At 61.8% G+C, this 17,252-nt stretch overlaps 7 protein-coding genes across 7 annotated transcripts; 4 read left to right on the forward strand and 3 right to left on the reverse strand.

Moving 5' to 3' along the window:
* Nucleotides 1-609: 609 nt before the first annotated feature.
* Nucleotides 610-1,102, forward strand: VTJ83DRAFT_369 (uncharacterized protein; the record flags this gene model as incomplete). Its single annotated transcript, XM_071010095.1, has 2 exons — nucleotides 610-753; nucleotides 893-1,102. 2 exons carry the CDS (start codon nucleotides 610-612, stop codon nucleotides 1,100-1,102), a joined length of 354 nt encoding a protein of 117 aa, XP_070869722.1.
* Nucleotides 1,103-1,541: 439 nt separating this feature from the next.
* VTJ83DRAFT_370 (uncharacterized protein) lies at nucleotides 1,542-2,660 on the reverse strand (the record flags this gene model as incomplete). Its single annotated transcript, XM_071010107.1, has 2 exons — nucleotides 1,542-2,001; nucleotides 2,089-2,660. 2 exons carry the CDS (start codon nucleotides 2,658-2,660, stop codon nucleotides 1,542-1,544), a joined length of 1,032 nt encoding a protein of 343 aa, XP_070869723.1.
* A 925-nt stretch (nucleotides 2,661-3,585) lies between these two features.
* On the forward strand, nucleotides 3,586-5,578 carry VTJ83DRAFT_371 (uncharacterized protein; the record flags this gene model as incomplete). The annotated part of the gene is made up of 2 exons (XM_071010118.1): nucleotides 3,586-3,618; nucleotides 3,680-5,578. The coding sequence occupies 2 exons, from the start codon at nucleotides 3,586-3,588 to the stop codon at nucleotides 5,576-5,578; spliced, it is 1,932 nt and encodes a 643-aa protein (XP_070869724.1).
* A 798-nt stretch (nucleotides 5,579-6,376) lies between these two features.
* Nucleotides 6,377-10,882, reverse strand: VTJ83DRAFT_372 (uncharacterized protein; the record flags this gene model as incomplete). Its single annotated transcript, XM_071010129.1, has 1 exon — nucleotides 6,377-10,882. One exon carries the CDS (start codon nucleotides 10,880-10,882, stop codon nucleotides 6,377-6,379), a length of 4,506 nt encoding a protein of 1,501 aa, XP_070869725.1.
* A 712-nt stretch (nucleotides 10,883-11,594) lies between these two features.
* Nucleotides 11,595-13,160, forward strand: VTJ83DRAFT_373 (uncharacterized protein; the record flags this gene model as incomplete). The annotated part of the gene is made up of 1 exon (XM_071010140.1): nucleotides 11,595-13,160. The coding sequence occupies one exon, from the start codon at nucleotides 11,595-11,597 to the stop codon at nucleotides 13,158-13,160; it is 1,566 nt and encodes a 521-aa protein (XP_070869726.1).
* A 52-nt stretch (nucleotides 13,161-13,212) lies between these two features.
* VTJ83DRAFT_374 (uncharacterized protein) lies at nucleotides 13,213-14,036 on the reverse strand (the record flags this gene model as incomplete). The annotated part of the gene is made up of 2 exons (XM_071010151.1): nucleotides 13,213-13,635; nucleotides 13,716-14,036. The coding sequence occupies 2 exons, from the start codon at nucleotides 14,034-14,036 to the stop codon at nucleotides 13,213-13,215; spliced, it is 744 nt and encodes a 247-aa protein (XP_070869727.1).
* Nucleotides 14,037-14,616: 580 nt separating this feature from the next.
* On the forward strand, nucleotides 14,617-17,058 carry VTJ83DRAFT_375 (uncharacterized protein; the record flags this gene model as incomplete). Its single annotated transcript, XM_071010162.1, has 1 exon — nucleotides 14,617-17,058. The coding sequence occupies one exon, from the start codon at nucleotides 14,617-14,619 to the stop codon at nucleotides 17,056-17,058; it is 2,442 nt and encodes an 813-aa protein (XP_070869728.1).
* Between the last annotated feature and the right edge of the window lie 194 nt (nucleotides 17,059-17,252).

Below are 17,252 nucleotides of genomic sequence, written 5' to 3' on the forward strand. Positions count from 1 at the left end.
GTCTTACACAGTACATACGCAGTACATGTCAGACGTAATGACCGAGGGTTAGGGTCTCTTACATGCTGCCCCGTTCCCTTGACGCCGCGTGTTTTCGTCACGGCGGGTGGCGATGCATGCATGGGTTTTTGTCGTACGCATCAACCAAAGCCAGGCTCGGACAAGAATCCAAGCCTTGAAGGACCTCTGTACAAACAAAAAGATCCGAGTAGGTACATAGCCAAGCCAATCTCGGGCGGGGGGAGAAGAGCTTCGGTTGGTTTTGCTTCACCTGGGCGCTTGGCGGGCATGCGTTTGTCGCATGGACAAGGCTCCGTGGCCTTCGGGAAGTTCAAGAACGCCGGCTCCCTCGTCTGCCGCAGGATTGCGTATCCCACCATTTCCTTCCAGCTCCCTGTCTTCCCCTTCACGCCATTTCCTTCCCCGCCATCGACACCCATTGAACCAAGCCAGCTTCTCGCCATCTCCCGGCGCATCGCACACGTAGCAGACCAAGGCATTCAGACCAGACAACGGCTTCCTGCTCGCATGCGCATCCTGTAACCGACCGCTTGACTCCTGCTATTATCGCCGCCGCCGCCGCCGCCGCCGCCGCCGCCGCCACCCACCATGTGCATCGTCTTCACCTGCGGTGAGCACACCTTCCGCCGCGAGGTCGAAGGCTACCAAGGCCTCGTCTGCCGCTGCTACAACTGTGGCAACTATTCCGCCTCGGTCATCAAATCGAACCCGTGGTTCACCTTTTGCTTCATCGTACGTGTTTTTTTTTCCCTTCTCCCGGCCTTGCCAGACATGCCATCTTCTCCTACATGCATCGATATGCATACACCATGGATCTCCAGAACCCATACTTCCTGCTTGCTAACCTCCTACCTCTTTTGTCGCATCGCAGCCCGTCGTCCCCCTCTCCGTCAAGGGCTACGAAGAAGTCACGTGTCGCGTTTGCAACTTCCAGCAGCCGCTTACACACCGGCCCGACGTTCAGGCCTTGCGAGGACAGGCAGGGCAGATGCCTATGGTGCCGCCCCCCGGGGGACCGCCAGGGGCGCCGCCTCCAGGATGGGGAGGGCCGAAGCCGAATGCGCCAATGCGGTATGGTTAATGGAAGAGACGGAATGGAGGAGGTACGGTGGTGATCTGTGTTTTTTGCTTGGGACGCTCCTTGTGATTTGGTTTGGCCATTTGGGGTTTGCTGGTTTGCGGTACGGGGGAAGCAGACAAGGAATGGGTTGGGCGGCGCTGGTTGGCGTTGAGAATCTCTTTCTTTTCTTGGGAAATCTTTGGACGGGTCGGTACTTGTGTTATTCTGTGGCAGAATCAAGGAGAACAAGTCCGGAAACGATGAAATGCAATGTTTTGCAGCTTGCGCCTCGGGCGATGCTCTTGAAGAGGGCATCTCGGGGGAGCGGGTTCAGAACCCCCAAACCATGCTCCTGTGTCGATGGTCCGCCGCGCCGGTAGGCCGGTCTTCCAGCCCTTGTTTTTTTTTTTTTTTGTCCTCTTTCGTTTCCGACTCCGCATCACATACCCGCCGCTGGAAACTACTGAGCGGGAGCCGGCGAACGCCAGCTGTTGGCGGCAAGAATGGCGCGCTGCCTGGCCTCGCGCTCTTCTCGGTCCTCGCGTTTCGCGCCGCCACGTCCGCCTTGCCCATTCCTGCCAGACGACCAGTCTCCCTGGTTGCGGCTGGATGACCACGCGCCTTGAGCCCGGCCCTCCGACCATTGCCCTTGGTCCCGGTCCCGGCCCCTGCGGTCGTCGTAGCCTCGCGAGGAGGCACCCCACGGCTCGCCGCCCTCTGGCTTGGAATCCTGCGAGTCCTGCTGCCCATTCCTGGGCGGCTGCAGACCCTTGGCGTGCTGCACCACCAGCGGCCAGCCCTGCCACTCGACCCCGTTCAAGGCGCGTATCACGCGCTCCGCCTCCTCGGCGGTGGGGAAATCGACGAAGCAGTAGTGGTGTCCTCCATGCTTGGGGGTGATTCTCTTGCCGATGGCCACGCTTTAGACAGGAGCAACAAGAAAAGGGAAAAAGGAGTGGGGATTAGCGTTATCAAAACGGGTGGGAAAAGGTGACGGGCCACGTTACTAGTTAAAGCCCCGCAGAATCTCCTTCATCTCGGCCTGGTTATGCGCCTGGTCGTACATCTTGCCCATGCCACCGATGTACAGCCGGCGGGTGTGCCTGCCGTCGGCGTGCAGAGCGGCCGTCTCGACGGCATGGTGCTGGAGGGCGCCGTACGGGCCTTGCTCCTCGGGCTCGGCGGGCCTCCGCTTCTCGGGCGTCCAGTCGCCCCAGCGGTCAAAGGCCAGCTGGCCGCGGTCGGCCCAGGGACGGCGCGCCGAGCGCGGGGTGGACTTGGGATGGCAAGGGCCGACCTTGAGGGGCCGGTCCTGGACCAGCACGCCGCCCAGCCGGCTCAGGGCCTCCTCGGCGTCCTGGCTGGAGTGGAACTCGACGAAGCAGTAGCCCGGGTTCCGGCCGGACACGGGGTCGATGGAGATGTGGATTTTTTCATAGTGCGGGAAGCCAGAGTCGCGGAGGACCTTTTCGATGTCGCCCGGCCCGAGCGAATAGAGGAGGTTGCCGACGTAGATGCGACGGCCCTCGGAGAGGGCGTCGGTTGGGTCCGGCTGTTGATGGTGATCCTCGCTGGACATTGGATCTGCGTCTTCCTCCCTGGGCTTCAAAGGCTGGATGAGGGGTGTTTGACCGCTGCGGTCTTTCAGCGGAGTCTAGTGAGACGGTTGAAAGGAGTGTGAACCCAGCCCTCCAGCGAGTGCCCGCCGAGGTGGAGAGAAAATCTTGGACATATATGCTCCCCTTCTTCAGCGGGGTCGCCGTTTGCGTCGGCTGGCTGCAGCGACGGAGACCTACCTGTGGATCCGGATCGGGGGGTGCGGAATTGCTTGATTGGGCAGCTGAGCCCACGACCTGAGCCAACGGCATGGTGGTGCCTTTCGGTAATAGCGTGCATACTATATGTACGCATCCTAGCTTCCTTCCAGCTCGTTTGGCTTACATCATCCTGAGGTTCCAGCTTGAGCTTGGGCATGGGAGGTGTGTTCTTGGTTGGAGAAATCGAGAAATCCATGAAGGAGGAGGGAGGTGTTGCTGTTGTGGCTGTTGTTCAAAGGCCCGAGACATGTGAAAAATACCCTTGATCGCCTCGCGGTTGGTAGTTATCGTACTGTATAGTACGCCACGGTACCGTAGGTAATTCACCGTGCATCCATCCCGGCCGTTTCTTACCGTGGGTCTCCACTGTGGGCCCCACGGCAAGATGACGTCGAGTCTGGGCCATTGAGGAAGCTGGCGCATGCAGCGGCTTGAGCGGACAGAAGGCGGATGGATGGCTTTTCTACCAACATCCTCCATCCATCACATCAACAGCAACACCACCACCGCCCCCCGATCACCGCCATCCCGATAGCCATCTGCACACCACACACGGCACCCTGGACCCCGGGCAGCCACCCAGGAACCGCGCCTCTGACAGCAATTGGCATTTTTGTTTGTCCAATTGGTTCATTTCAGTTGCGCTTTTCTTGGCTTCAGCAGCCCGCTTTTGATCCCGTCGCCATCATGGCGTCTTCAAAACGAAGCCCGGCCGTCCTGGTACGCCTTTCATGTTCCATCCATCCCATGACGCCGCTGACACAACCTCCCAACCGTACAGGTCACCGACGCCCGCGAGCGGCCCCCTCACCGGGGCCCCGGCCTCCAGCGATCCGCCATCGCCGGGCCCAGCGCGCGACCGAATCCCCGGCGTGTCTCCGTTGACAACGTTCTCCAATACGCGTCCGACATACCCTCTGGCCAGCCCCGGGGCAACCCTGCTCTTCTCCGCTCCATGCGCTCCGTCGCCACCGCTGCCGCCGCCGCCGGCATGCGCCGTGCCGCCCTGCAAGGCGGCGTCGGCCTGCCCACGCTCGCCTCGGCTCGCACCGGCCACCAGAACGTGCCGTCCCGAACGACAAAGGTCAGCGAGAAGCTCGTGCTGATCCCCGAGGCGCCCGACGAGGGGGACGAGGAAGGGCTCGAGAGCGATGAGGAGCTGGCCCGCCGCGCCTCGCTGCTGCGGAGAGCCGACGACGAGGAGAGGCCGCTTCGCGACGAAGAGCTGGACGTCCTAAAGAAGCGCGGCGGCATTCGCGGCAAGAGCTACGCCGAGCGTCTTCCGAAGGTGCAGAGAGGGGAAAAGGTGGCGAGGCTGACGGCTTATTGCACGGCACAGTCGTACAAGCTCAAGGCGACGGCCGAGTTCTTGAAAAAGACCCACGAGGCCAAGACGAAGCTGTACGACGACTGCTTGTATGTCGTGTACCACTTGCCGCTGCTGCCCGGCCATGACGGGTATCGGCTGCGGAGCCGGCCGGTGTTGAAGACGCCCGGCACGGGGAAGACGGTGCTGGATCTGGAGATCGAGCGCAACGAGCGCAGGGACGAGCACGAGGGTTTCTGGGAGGAGTACTCGTACCCGCCGAGGTTTGGCAACAGCCACGACGGTGCCGCGACGCTCCTACAACCGGCAGAGGCGGGTGCCCCCGGCCCGCTAGGCGTCGTGCATGCTTCCGGCAGCGGCGGCGGCGGCGGCGGCGGCGCGGACGGCGACGGCGACGCCGGCCGCAACGCCATGACGGTCATGCCCATCAACCGCCTCGTCCCCGACGCCAAAAACTTTGGCGAGGTGTTTGTCTTCTCCTACGGCGTCGTGGTGTTTTGGAACTTCACCGAGTACCAAGAAAAGGACATCCTGGCGGACCTGACCTTTTCGGAAAACGAAACCGGGATCCCGCTCGTCTTCCGCCCCCTCAACGAGGACGAGTTCGAGACAGAAGAGTTCCACTTTGAGTACTCGGCCGACGCCAAACGCCCCCGCATCTTCAACGACATGATCACCCTGCTCCCTCGCTCCGACCACATGGTCAAGCTCACCATCAGCCACGCCATCGCCCAGAGCACCAAGCTCTGCTTCTTCGAGGAGCGCATGTCCCAGACCATGCTCGAAGCTCAGCACATCCCCAAGCGCCTGGCGCTGACGGGCGAGCTGAACATGACGCGCACCGAGATCGTCAAGATGCTCGGCCGCCTGTTCAAGAGCCGCGTCGACATCAACCTCTCCTCCAACATCCTCGACGTGCCCAACTTCTTCTGGGACTCGGAGCCCACGCTGCATCCCCTCTACGAGGCGAGCCGCGAGTACCTCGAGATCGACCCGCGCATCAAGGTGCTCAACGAGCGCTGCCGCGTGTTCTTGGACCTCGCCGACATCCTGGCCGACAGCGACGCCGACGCCAAGATGAGCAGCATCACCTGGATCATCATCATCCTCATCGTCATCAGCATCGTCGTGACCGTCTCCGAGGTGGGGCTGCGGTTCGCGATGCTGTCGAGGGACAAGGACAGGCTCGAGGGCCGCCCTAGCGACCCTCGTCCGTCGGATCTGCGGTTGATCCTCAGGGAGAGGAACGTCACGCTGGAGGAGCTGAGGCTGTGGAGCAGGGCGCTGAGCGAGAGCGAGAGGGCGGCCGTCTGCGGGGGCGAGGTTGTCGGGGAGACGTTCGCCGGGGTGTGAGGCCTGGACATGGGTTGCACGAACGGCGTTGGGGCGGGTGACGGTATTCTTTTGTACTATCATGGATTACCAGGACGATGGCGAAAATCTTCGGGCTTAGGGCCGGCTGGGAACGTACAGTCATCATCTTGTTGGGTAGCGCGGCGTTTTTGGATTCTGGGCTGGCGAAAAACAAGCGCAGGCAGTAGATTTACTCGTGTAGTAGTAGTAATGCATATCGAAAGAAGCATCGCTTCTGGGTTCCCATTCCCCGTGTTTGCCCAGGCATGCCATCTTGTTGTGTTGAATCAGGCTGTGCCAGAATATGATATGGAATAAAGGCGTGCGTCTCCATCGGTCATGCCAACGTCTGTTTGGCCTCCTGACCGAAGGACGGAGAGAGACAACCTCTCAGGTCATAACTATTTGGTTGACAAGGAACCAGGCACGCGTGAACGCAAAAGGTTGAATGATCAGCATGGCTTGTTGACATGTATACAACAGCAATAGTCATAAACCAAACAGCAGCCATGCAACCGACAACGCCAGTCTCCAACCAAGCCGGTTCTCTTCCCCAGATAGGTAAACTCGCTTCGGGCCCTCCACGTGCTGTGATCCAGTGTCGACCGAGAGAGAATGAATGTAATACTACCGCAACCCAACTCCGATGCGTCCATCCCATCATCTAAAGAATGCATATAATATCCCAAACCCGGGGGACCCAATTACAATCGTGATACGGGATAGCAAAAGTCCCCCGCTAAAACAGCGAGTCCCAAACGGATCCTCCAAGGGATACCCCATAACAACAACACAGACTCAGGCCCTCCAAGCCTTGCTCAACGGACTCCCCACCTTGGGCGCAAACTGCAAGCTCTTCCTCCTCGCCGCCATCAGCCGCAGCATGATGGCCTGCTCATTCGCGCTCGTCGCGCCGCTCCCACGGGCCCCGTTCCCGCCGCTGCTGCTGTAACTCTGGTACGTGCTCCCGCTCGGGAACAGCCTCAGCCCGCTATCCAGCCCGGGCTCCATGAACGCCGTCCGCTTCGGCGGCGGGCAGGTGCGCAGGCCCTGCTCGTGCTGCTCGTAGTCGTCGTGCTCGGCCTGGTACGAGTCGTCGTCGCTGCCCACGCTGGACGGCGTGAGCGATCCCGGCGTGATGGCCGCGACGAAGCGCGCGACGGCCTGGGTGGCGGGAGTCTTGGGCACGGGCGTCAAGGTGGCCCAGCGGGAGTCGATGTCGGTGTCAGCGTCGTGGTTGCTGCCGTTCTTGTGGTTGGAGGGCGACTCGGGGTCGTTTCCGCTGCCGTCGTCTTCTTCTTCTTCGGGGCTCTTGCCCGGGGACCACATCCAGAGGGAGCTCTCGCGGCGACGGCTGCGGGAGGAGGAACTGTTGTTGGGAGGCGTGCTGGGAGCGGGTTGAGAGGCACGGGAGGTTCCGCTCGACACCCGAGTGCCGTTCTTCTTGGCGACGGCGCGAGGCTCCATGCTCTTGCGCCGACGAGCTCCGCCCCGGGGGATGATGGAAGTGTCAATCTGATACGGGGATTCGTCGAGCCATTGGTTCTCGCGCTCGCAGTCCAGCACCCAGCTCACACCCACGCACTGCACCAGACCCCCCGCCTGACGCACCTTTTCCAGCGTGCGCTTGCCGCCGTCCTTGTAGACGACGTGGGTGATCCCCACGCGGGTGTCGGCGCCGGATTCGCCGTTGTTGGGATTCCACGCCCATTGCTTCACGCACCGCGCGCCCATCTGCGTCAACAGCTCCACAAAGATGCTGCTCGCATCGGCGCCCTCGCTGGTGTGCACATCCACAAACACCACAGCGCCCTTCAGCAGGGCCGGGTTGAGGTCGCGGCGCGGCGTGCGCGCCGGCGTGCCCACGGCAGTCCAGAGGTCCGTCTTCTGCGGCGTGACGGGCGCGAGCTTCTGCTCAGCAGGCTGCTCAGGCTCAGCCGTCTCTTCCTCCGCGGAAGCAGCCGGCGCACCCCTGCTGGTGCTGGGAGACTGCGCCAAGGCGGCAGCCGCCGCGTTCCTGTTCCTGATGCGCTCCGAAGACCGGGTTCCAGGGACGCGAGAGGCGCTATAGCAGCGGCTGGCCGTCTTGGGGCGCGGAGTCGATTCGTCGGCGGGCTTGAGCGGCACCTTGGACACGGTGTGGACTTCGCGTTGCTGGTGCACAAAGCGGCGAGGGGTGTGCGGACCCTGAGCAGGAGTGTTGGGAGCGCTAAGCGCCAGCAGGGTAGGGTCGATGGGGATGCTATTCTCATCGCCGTACTCTTGGCTAGCGTCGGAGGTCGAGTCGTCATGTTCGACGGGCGCATCGTCTTGCTCCATGCGTGACATGTTGTCGGCCTCGGCAACAAGTTGGAGATCTTCCTCCTCGATGGTGCGGTCCGGGTCGTAGTCATCGTCTCCCATTTCGGTCACGGCGTCCTCGTCAGCCTCATCAATGTCCATGGCCTCGGTTTGGGCCGGGGTATCGTTGTCGAAGAAGGCATTCTGGGCCAGTTTCGCAGCGGTCAAATCCACTTCGGCTTCGGTCATGGCGGGCAGCCCATCGGCATCCGGCACAGCAGCCTCGGCAATAGGCGACGCCGGGGTGGTGTTCTGCCTGACCGGGCTCGGGCCGGCAGTCCACCCGCTGAGCTGCTCAGCAAGAGGCGTGAACCCCATCTTGTCGCTGGACCGCAGGCGCCTCGTGGTGCTCCGGCCCGTCGACGGCATGATGCTGGAACGGCGAGGGCCGGCATTCCGAGGCGTGGCAGGAAGGGTGTTGAACGTGGAAGCAAACGGCTTCGGCTTTGTGGGCGACTCGTCTTCGGAGTCGGAGTCGCTAAGGTCGTAGGGAGCAAGGTCCTTCTGGCGGAGTCCAAACATGGGGTTGACCGGCTTTCGCGGGGACTCGGGCTTCGTGACGACGGAAGGGCTCTCGGTGGCAGGCTCGGTCGATGCGTTTTCCACCGCCTTGGGGACCGTCGATTCCTCATCATCGGCCTCGATGGTCGTATCGCCAGCATCGGCAGCGTCGAGAAGAGACTGTTCAGGCTCCTCCATTGTCTTTTCGCTCTCCTCGACCTTGTCATCAACCTCCATGGGCTCGGCCTCTTCATGTTGCTCGATCGTCTCTTCGGCATGCGGAGTCTTCTCTTCAACCACCTCAACCTTCTCTTCAGCATCCAGAGTCTCCTCTTCGGTCGCTTCAACCTTCTCCTCGGCGTCTTGGGTCTCTTCAGCCACCTCAACCATTTCCTCGGTCTCTTGGGCCTCTTCAATCTCCGCGGCCATCTGCTGAGACTCTGGCATCTCAACCTTCTCTTCGGTGTCTTGAGCCGTCTCAATCTCCTCCGTCTTGTCTCCAGTCTTTAGAGCCACCTCAATCTCCTCGGCCTTCTCTTCAGTCTCAGGCGTCTCCTGAATCTCCTCAGCCCCCTCCACACGGTCGTCAACGACCTCCGGGTGCGGCTCAGGAACGGCGGGCTCCGCGGTCTCATCAACGACCTCTTCGACCTCCTCCTGAAGGGGCTTGGAGTCTTCGGGCTCCGGAGTGGTCTTTTCAGCATCCTCAACGGTTTCGTGCTGCTCCTTGCAGACCGCAGGCTCCTCCTGCTCGGCAGCCGCCGCCTCCGCCGGACCCTCCTCGCCCGAGAGGGCAATCTCCTCATCCACCAGCTCCTCAGGCTCCTCCGCAACAGCCTCTTCAGCAGGCTGCTCCTCCACGGCAGGCTCCTCGACGACCTTCTCGACCTTCGGCGAGATAGCAAACAAGGTAGCCTTGGGCGTCGGACTCCTCTCCCCGCTCTCCTCCTGCTCCTCTTGCACCGTCGAAGGCATCGTCATCTTGACAGGCGAAACGACGCTGCGCTTCGCCGGCGACGAGAGGAAGGACAGCTTAACCGGCGAGAGGTTTATGGTGGCGAGCGTGTTATCCTCGGGCAGCGGGGCCAGGGCGACGCGCGGGTTCCTCTTTGCCGGCGTCTGGAGCAAGCTCATCCTGTGCGAGGACCTTGTGGTGGCGGAGTGGTCTTCCTGGAGAGTGGTGCTATCCTCTGCGACCGGGACCAGCGTGCGAACCTGTCTCTTGGCGGGGGATTGCAACAGGCTCATCCTAGGCGCCGCTGCCTGAGTCGCGAGGTCGTCATCAGCTTGCTTCAGCGCTGCGGCGGGGGTAGAACCGAAGAGCAATGTCCCCTCAATCTTCTTCGCGGGCGACGCGATGCTGCCTTTCCAAGGCGAGGCCGGGACGCGTTTAGCGGGGGTGGCGAGCATGTGCTGTTGGTTGATGCTGACGTCGGCGGTCGTAGGCTCGGGCCGAATGATGGCCACCGCGGCGTTCTCGTCGTTCTCGCCGACAGCCGGTGCAAGCATGACGGGTTTGGCGGTGGTGGCCGTGGCTGCTGCCTTGGCGCCGACTAGGGCGGCTTTGATCGGGAGCTTCTTGAGCCCAGGTCCGACGCGGACAGGGGACTTCTCGTCCATGCCCAGCTCGTCGTCCGAGTCGACGCACTTGAGGATGAGCTGGTTGACCTTCTTGGGGCTGAGCGGCATGGGCTTGCCGGAACCGTTGCTCGCATGGGTGGTCGTTTTAGCGGTGCGCGGGCGGGTCTTGGTGGTCGATGCTCCGCCGCGAACAGGCTTTCCGCGCAGTCCGCTCGCCGTGGTTGTCTTGGTGGTCTTCTTCACGGGCGCCTCGGCAGCGGCCTCAACGTTCTCCTTCTCGGGCTCCTCAAACTTGACCGTCTTCTTGACGGCAGGCTTTTTGGCAAGAGCGCTGGCAATCGGAGCCGATGTCGTCGAACTGGCGGTGAGGGGTGGGCGACCGCGCGGCCTCTTGACGGGCTCGGGGGCCGCCTCGGTCGTCGCGGTCTCCTGAACCGTCGTCTTCTTCGTCGTGCGGGCTGCCTTGACGGGCTTCGGAGGTTCCGCGGGCGCAGACGCCGAGTCGGCATTCTTCTTGGGTCTTCCGCGAGGGCGGGGGGCTGGCGCCGGCGCAGGCTCGGTGACGGGCTCGGGAGCGGGTGACTCGACGGGAACCTTTCTCGGGCGGCCACGGCCGCGGACGGACTTTGTCTCGACGGCCGTCATCTTCTTGGCCGGTTGCATCTCGTGTTCTTCATCGTCGTCCGCGGGACTCTTCCGCTTGACGGACGTCCTTGAGGTAGTGGTAGCCGCGGTCGCGGGGGTGGTGGCAGCGGTGGTGGTGCGGCTAGTCGACTTCGCCTTGGACGCAGCCGTGGCCATGTGCGCGCGCTTGACGGCGGGAGCAGCCGACGGCTTGGTAGCGGCGCGGGCGCGCGTCATCCTTTTCGGCGGTGAGTCCATTGCAATCGGATTGGTGAGCAAGCGCGATTTGGCGAGGTATTAGAAAAGGGAAGATAGAGGATGAAAACAAAAAAAGACAAACAGAGAAGACGGAAAGGGCTATCGCTAAACTCCTCAATGCAGAGTGCAGCGAGCGGTGTGTGATCCACAAAACGCTCTTTGCGCTGCAACGGTTGGAGGTTGGGTGAAATTGCGGTGTCAATGCCGCTTGTTACGGAACCAGCATTGGCTGTTGATTTCCCTGGTCGCGGAAAACAGCGTGTCGGTTGCCTGGGAGACGGGTGGAGACACGGGCCCGCCTTGGCAGCGGATGTGGAGTCGGGTGGAGGGTGGGTTGAGGGTGGGTCTGCGCCAACTGATGAGGGTTAGGGTCTCTGACGACCTGCACCTCAATGCGGCAACATTTCATCATGGAAATGGAACTCATTGAAAGAGCATCGATATATCAAAAAATAACCACAACTCCAAATCATCTCCCCGTTCATAATTGACGGATTTACAGCTTTCAGAAGATAGACCTGGGTGCCTTCAACTCTGAGTGACAATCCTCCGAATCCATACAAGCTGTGAATACAAAAGCCTCTTCCCCCGAGCCTCAAGAATCGGCTGGTTGGTCTCAACTCAACCTTCGCTTCGCAACTCTAACCCAACTCTCGGTACATTTCTCAACATGACCTGGACCCTCTTTATGATTTCTCATTAGGATTTCATCATGTCCATCGACCTCAACTGGGAGACCGTCACCGGCGGTCCCGACGGGCAGGCCTTGGCCAACAAGATCCGAGACTTCATTCACACAAAGTTCCAGGCGGTGCCGTTACCGCGCTTTATCAAATCCGTCAAAGTCCATGACTTTCAGTTCGGCACCATTCCGCCCGAGATAGAACTCAAGGACATTACGGATCCGTTGCCCGATTTCTACGAGGACAACGTCGATTCCGACCTCGCCTCCGACTCGGACAGTGACGACGACAACGTCCGCCAGAGCACCCCTCAGACACCAGACCGACGCGGGCGCGGCACAGGAGAGCCTCGCCATGCTGGCCATGGTCCGCCATATTCGGTGTTCGGCAGCCCTGGTGCACGAAGCGGGGACCTGAGCAGCCCCTTTCTGCGCGTGTCAACGCCAGGAATCCCCGGAGGCACCTCCAATCTGCACTACTTCCACCCTCACCTGGCGAGCGGCTTGTCAGGGACTCAGACACCCCTCGCAGCTGTAGCAGGCGCCCAGCACCTCGGCAACGTGCCTTGGCTCGACGGACACGGCCATAGCTCGTCCATGTCCAACCTGCGCCATTTCGACGCCGACGGAGGTCTTGACGACAGCCCTACACGACGGTTCCCACCAGGGCGGCGACACAGCCGCACCCCCTCGGGGAGCTCAGTCTCCCTCCCCGATGCCAGCAGCTCCAACCCCAACCTCTCCGCGCCGCAGCAGGCCGCCAACAGCCTGACCATCCCCCTTCTGAGAGAGAAACACAGCGTCTCCACTCTCGCCCCAACCTCGGCCGACCCGTCCCGACCGCCCACCCGCGACCGTGACAGCGCGGCACCAACCCTGAATTGGTCCGCCGAAAAGCCCAACACAAGCCCCAGCCCCAACCCTAACAGCACCGCTACCGCCACCACCACCGCCTCCTCCTCCTCCGATCAACAGCCACAATCCAAGCAACAGCCATCGCAACCTCCCCAGGATGACCAAGCCCGCCACTCCCGCCGCTCCCCGCGCCTCCGCGAGCCCCGGGTCGAGGACATACAAGCCGTGTTCCGCATCCGCTACGCCGGCGACGTCAAGCTGCTGCTCACGGCCGACATCCTGCTCGACTACCCCATGCCGAGCTTCGTCGGGATCCCCGTGAAGCTCAGCATCACGGGCCTGACGTTTGACGGGGTCGGCGTGCTGGCCAAGATTCGCCGGCGGGTTCACTTTTGCTTCTTGAGCCCTGAGGACGCGGTGGCGGCCGTGGGGGGGGATGACGAGAGCGACGGGAGCAGCGGGGATGAGGCGGGCGGCGGTGCTACGGGGAGAGGCACGGGGGGCAGTCGGCATCGACGGAGCGTGTCGAGCCGGCAGGGGCCGTTGGGAGGGGGCGGGGGCACGGCAAAGTTTGGCGGGTTGCTGCAGGAGATTCGGGTCGAGAGCGAGATCGGGCAGCGGGAGAGCGGCAAGCAGAGCCTGAAGAACGTCGGCAAGGTGGAGAGGTTTGTGCTGGAGCAGGTGCGGAGGATCTTTGAGGAGGAGTTTGTATACCCGAGCTTCTGGACGTTTTTGGTCTAGGCACATGACCCGAGGCTGTCAACGGATGGCAGAGGTCATTCATTTGTACCGATTACGACAAAGTAGCCTTAAACCCCTGATACGCCGAGTTAATATCCAGCTCGAGCTCTCTCGCTTGCTCCTCGCTCAGCTCCTCCGTCGCCTTCATCTGATTCAGCGTTATCAACCACTGCACGATCTTGCCCCGGTTCTCAAAGTCCCGATCCGTCACCTTGTTGACGCTCTGAATCACATCGGTCAGGAGCGGGTGCAGCTGGTCCTTGGCCAGCAGGCCCAGCCGTAGCGCGTCCAGGAACGTGATGAAGTCTTGGGTGGCTTCCAGGATGAGCGCCCCGCTGGGGGCTCCGGACCCTCCGCCGGCCCCGGATCCAGGCCCGGAACCGCCGCCGCCGCCGCCGCCGCCGCCGGAGCTGGCGGTGATGGTTGTGGAGGGCATACCGACGCGGATGCGCTCTGTTGCACGGGGGACCTCGAGCTGAGGAGAGGGGCGGTTGTGTGATTAGCGTTCTGGTCAAACAAACAACAACAGCAAGCAAACAGAACAAGCCAACGTACCCCCCACTCGGCCTTGAATTCCTCCAACCCGCCAAACGCCTTGGCCACCGTCTCGTCGGCCAGCAGCGACTTGTACTGCTTGAGCGCGCGCTCGCAGATCTCGGTGTAGTCGGCCTCGGGGATGGCATCCTTCAGGAAGGCCTTTTCGAGCTCGTCGAGCGTGACCAGGATGCTGAAGATCTCGGCCAGCGAGTCCTGCAGGTCCCGCTCGGCGCGGGTGTCGGCAAGCTTGACCTCCTCATCGAGGTTGATGGTGGCGGAGAGGTTGGAGGCGGGCACGTAGCTGTGCGGGGTTGGCGCGTAGGGCTGGCGGGGGAGCATTTTCGAGGAAGCTCGTTTTGTGTATCTTATGTACTCCGGGTTGTTTACTTTACTTGTACTTGGTGATGAAGCAAGGGGAACAGCAGGCGATGACTCTTGTGCTCCAGAACCCCTTACAAGAAAGACGGAAGATGGGATGAGACGGGTGAACGAACGAAAGAAAATCTTCAAGGACCACGGACGCGAAACAAGATCAATCTCATGGTGGTGGAGAGGATAACAGCATCTTCAAGCACCAAGGAAACTTCCCACATTCAACTCAAGCTCAAGCTCTGGATAACGACGTGGTGATGGTGAGCTGCCTCCGGTTCTTGGCTTTGGTGACGTTTGGAGGGGTCCCGTGGGGCCCGTGGGGCCAGGACCCACCCTTCCGTACGCGGATTAGCGCCTGTTCGATAAGATGGCCGATAAGGAAATCCAAGCCCAGGAAATCTGGGAAAAAAGTTTGGGACAGAGCAAAGTCAACATCCAGCGGCTCTTCTTCCTCTTGGTTGTCCTCGAACAACAGCCAAGGTCCTCCCTCTCCCCCCCCACACCCCCCAATTGCCTTACCAAAGGCCGACAACTCACCACCGCCACCATGGGGTCCGCAAAGAAGAACCTCAAGGCGACCAAGAAATTCGAAAAGAAGCACCTCAAGGGTGTCCTCGAAAGGAGAAAATCCGTGGCCAAGATCAAGCAGCGCCAGCAGCTCAAGGAGAAGAAAAAGACCAAGCGCGCCCAAGATGACGAGTTCTACAAGGGCCCGGCCGGAGACGGCAACGATGACAAGAAGAAGCCTGGCGCCAAGGCCAGCGAGATGAGCGTCGACGACTTCTTCAAGGGCGGCTTCGAGATCCTCGACGGCAAGGCCAGCAAGACGGCCCCGAAGCTGGGGAAGCGCAAGCGGGACGAGGCCAAGCCACGCGAGGACGAAGCCTCGGAAGAGAGCGACAGCGACCTTGACATCTCGGACAATGATGAGCCTGTTGACGACAGCGAACCCGACGCCGGCGACGCCAGCAGCGACGAGGAGGATCTGGGCATGTCCAAGAGCGCCATGGAGGCCCTCGCCGAGAAGGACCCCGAGTTCTACAAGTTCCTCAAGGAGAACGATCCGGAGGCGCTCGACTTCGACGAGAACGCCGATCTTGCCGAGCTGGATGAGCTCAGCGCCGGCAGCGATGAGGAGGAGGACGAGGAGCAGCCCAAGAAGAAGAAGCAGAAGAAGGACAAGAAGGCGGCCAAGGAGGAAGAGGAGGAGAAGGCGGACGACAGGGAGCTCACGCAGGCCATGGTATCCCGGTGGAGGGCGTCCATAGAGCAGACGCACTCTCTCCGGGCGGCCCGGCAGGTCGCCATCGCGTTCCGGTGCGCCGCCCACCTCAGCGAGGCCGATGACGAAAATCCCCAGCGCTACGCCATCACGAGCCCCGAGGTGTTCAACGACATCGTTGTCACCGCGCTCAAGGGCATCCCCGCGGTCCTGCAGCACCACGTCCCCGTCAAGGAGTCGGCCGCCGGCAAGGTGTACGTGCAGACCGAGGGCAAGAAGTTCAAGGTCTTGTCCATGCTCATCAAGAGCTTCGCCGCGTCCGTCATCCGCCTGCTCAGCACCTTGTCGGACGATGCGACCCTCAAGCTCACCCTCTCGTCGCTTCAGCCGCTCCTCCCCTACCTCCTGTCCTTCCGCAAGCTGCTCAAGATGCTCATCAAGACGGTCGTCGCCTTCTGGTCCCAGTCGGCGAGCAGCGACTCGACCAGGATAACGGCCTTCCTGGTCATCCGGCGCCTCGTGGTGGTCGGCGATAAGGGCGTGCGCGAGGTGGTGCTCAAGGCGGCGTACCAGGGCCTCGTCCAGGGCAGCCGCCTCACCAACGCCAACACCATCCAAGGCATCCACCTCATGAAGAACTCGGCCGCCGAGCTGTGGGGTCTGGATCAGAACCTGGGCTACACGACCGCCTTCACCTCGATCCGCCAGCTCGCCATCCACCTGCGCAACAGCATCGTCAACAACAAGAACGACGCCTTCCGCGCCATCTACAACTGGCAATACGTGCACTCGCTCGACTTTTGGTCGTGCGTCCTCGCCGAGCACTGCAGCCCGCTCAAGCAGGCCGAGGCCGGCAAAGAATCCCCCCTGAAGCCCCTCATCTACCCGCTCGTCCAGGTCACGCTAGGCGCCATGCGCCTCATCCCCACAGCCCTGTACTTCCCTCTCCGCTTCCACCTCGTCCGCTCCCTCCTGCGCCTCTCGCGCGCCACCGACACGTACATCCCGCTCGCCGCCCCGCTGCTGGAGGTCCTCGACTCGGCCGAGATGAAGAAGGCTCCCAAGTCGTCCACCCTCAAGCCCCTCGACTTTGCCGTCGCCTACAAGGCCCCGAAAACGTACCTGCGCACGCGCGTGTACCAGGACGGCGTCGGAGAACAGCTCGTCGAGCTGCTCTCCGAGTTCTTCGTCCTCTGGGCGCGCAGCATCGCCTTCCCGGAGTTCGCCCTCCCCTCCATCGTCCGCATCAAGCGCTGGCTCAAGGAGGGCCGCAAGCAGCAGGCCCGCCAGGGCCACAAGCCCCACGGCAAGCACCCCAAGGGCCGCGGGCCCCACGGCGGCAGCCGCAACGGCAAGCTCGCGGCCGCGCTGGCGCTGCTGGTCCAGAAGCTCGAGGCCAACGCGCGCTTCGTCGAGGAGCGGCGCGCCCGCGTCGACTTTGCGCCCAAGGACCGCGCGCAGGTCGACGCGTTCCTCAAGGACTTTGAGTGGGAGAAGACGCCGCTGGGCGCGTACGTCGTGTCGCAGCGCGCGATTCGGGAGGAGAGGAAGAAGCAGGTGGAGGAGGCGAGGAGGGAGGAGGAGAGGAAGCGGCGCGAGGAGGAGAAGGAGGCTTTGCAAAACGGCGAGGATGATGGGGAGAGCGGGGAGGAGGACGACGACGATGATGAGGACGAGGAGATGGCTGATGGGGTCGACAACTCGGATGACGAGGAAGAAGAGGAAGAGGAAGAGGAGGAGGATGAAGAAGAGGAGGAGAGCGAATAGAGAGGCTCCTTCTTTTTTTTGTCTGGATTTTCTTTTGTTGCCAGGCTTCATGTATTATCCCCTGGTTGTTTCCACGTCTGTTAATTCAGAGACATGGTTGACAGACCATCTTGGAGTTTAGGACATTCTTCGCGGTTTGTGTAGGACAAACAAACAGGGGTATCATTCTATGCACTTGTCCCGTAACCATCCGC

Source organism: Remersonia thermophila, chromosome 1, assembly GCF_042764415.1.
Source record: "Remersonia thermophila strain ATCC 22073 chromosome 1, whole genome shotgun sequence".
In the NCBI taxonomy this organism is placed as follows: domain Eukaryota; kingdom Fungi; phylum Ascomycota; class Sordariomycetes; order Sordariales; family Chaetomiaceae; genus Remersonia; species Remersonia thermophila.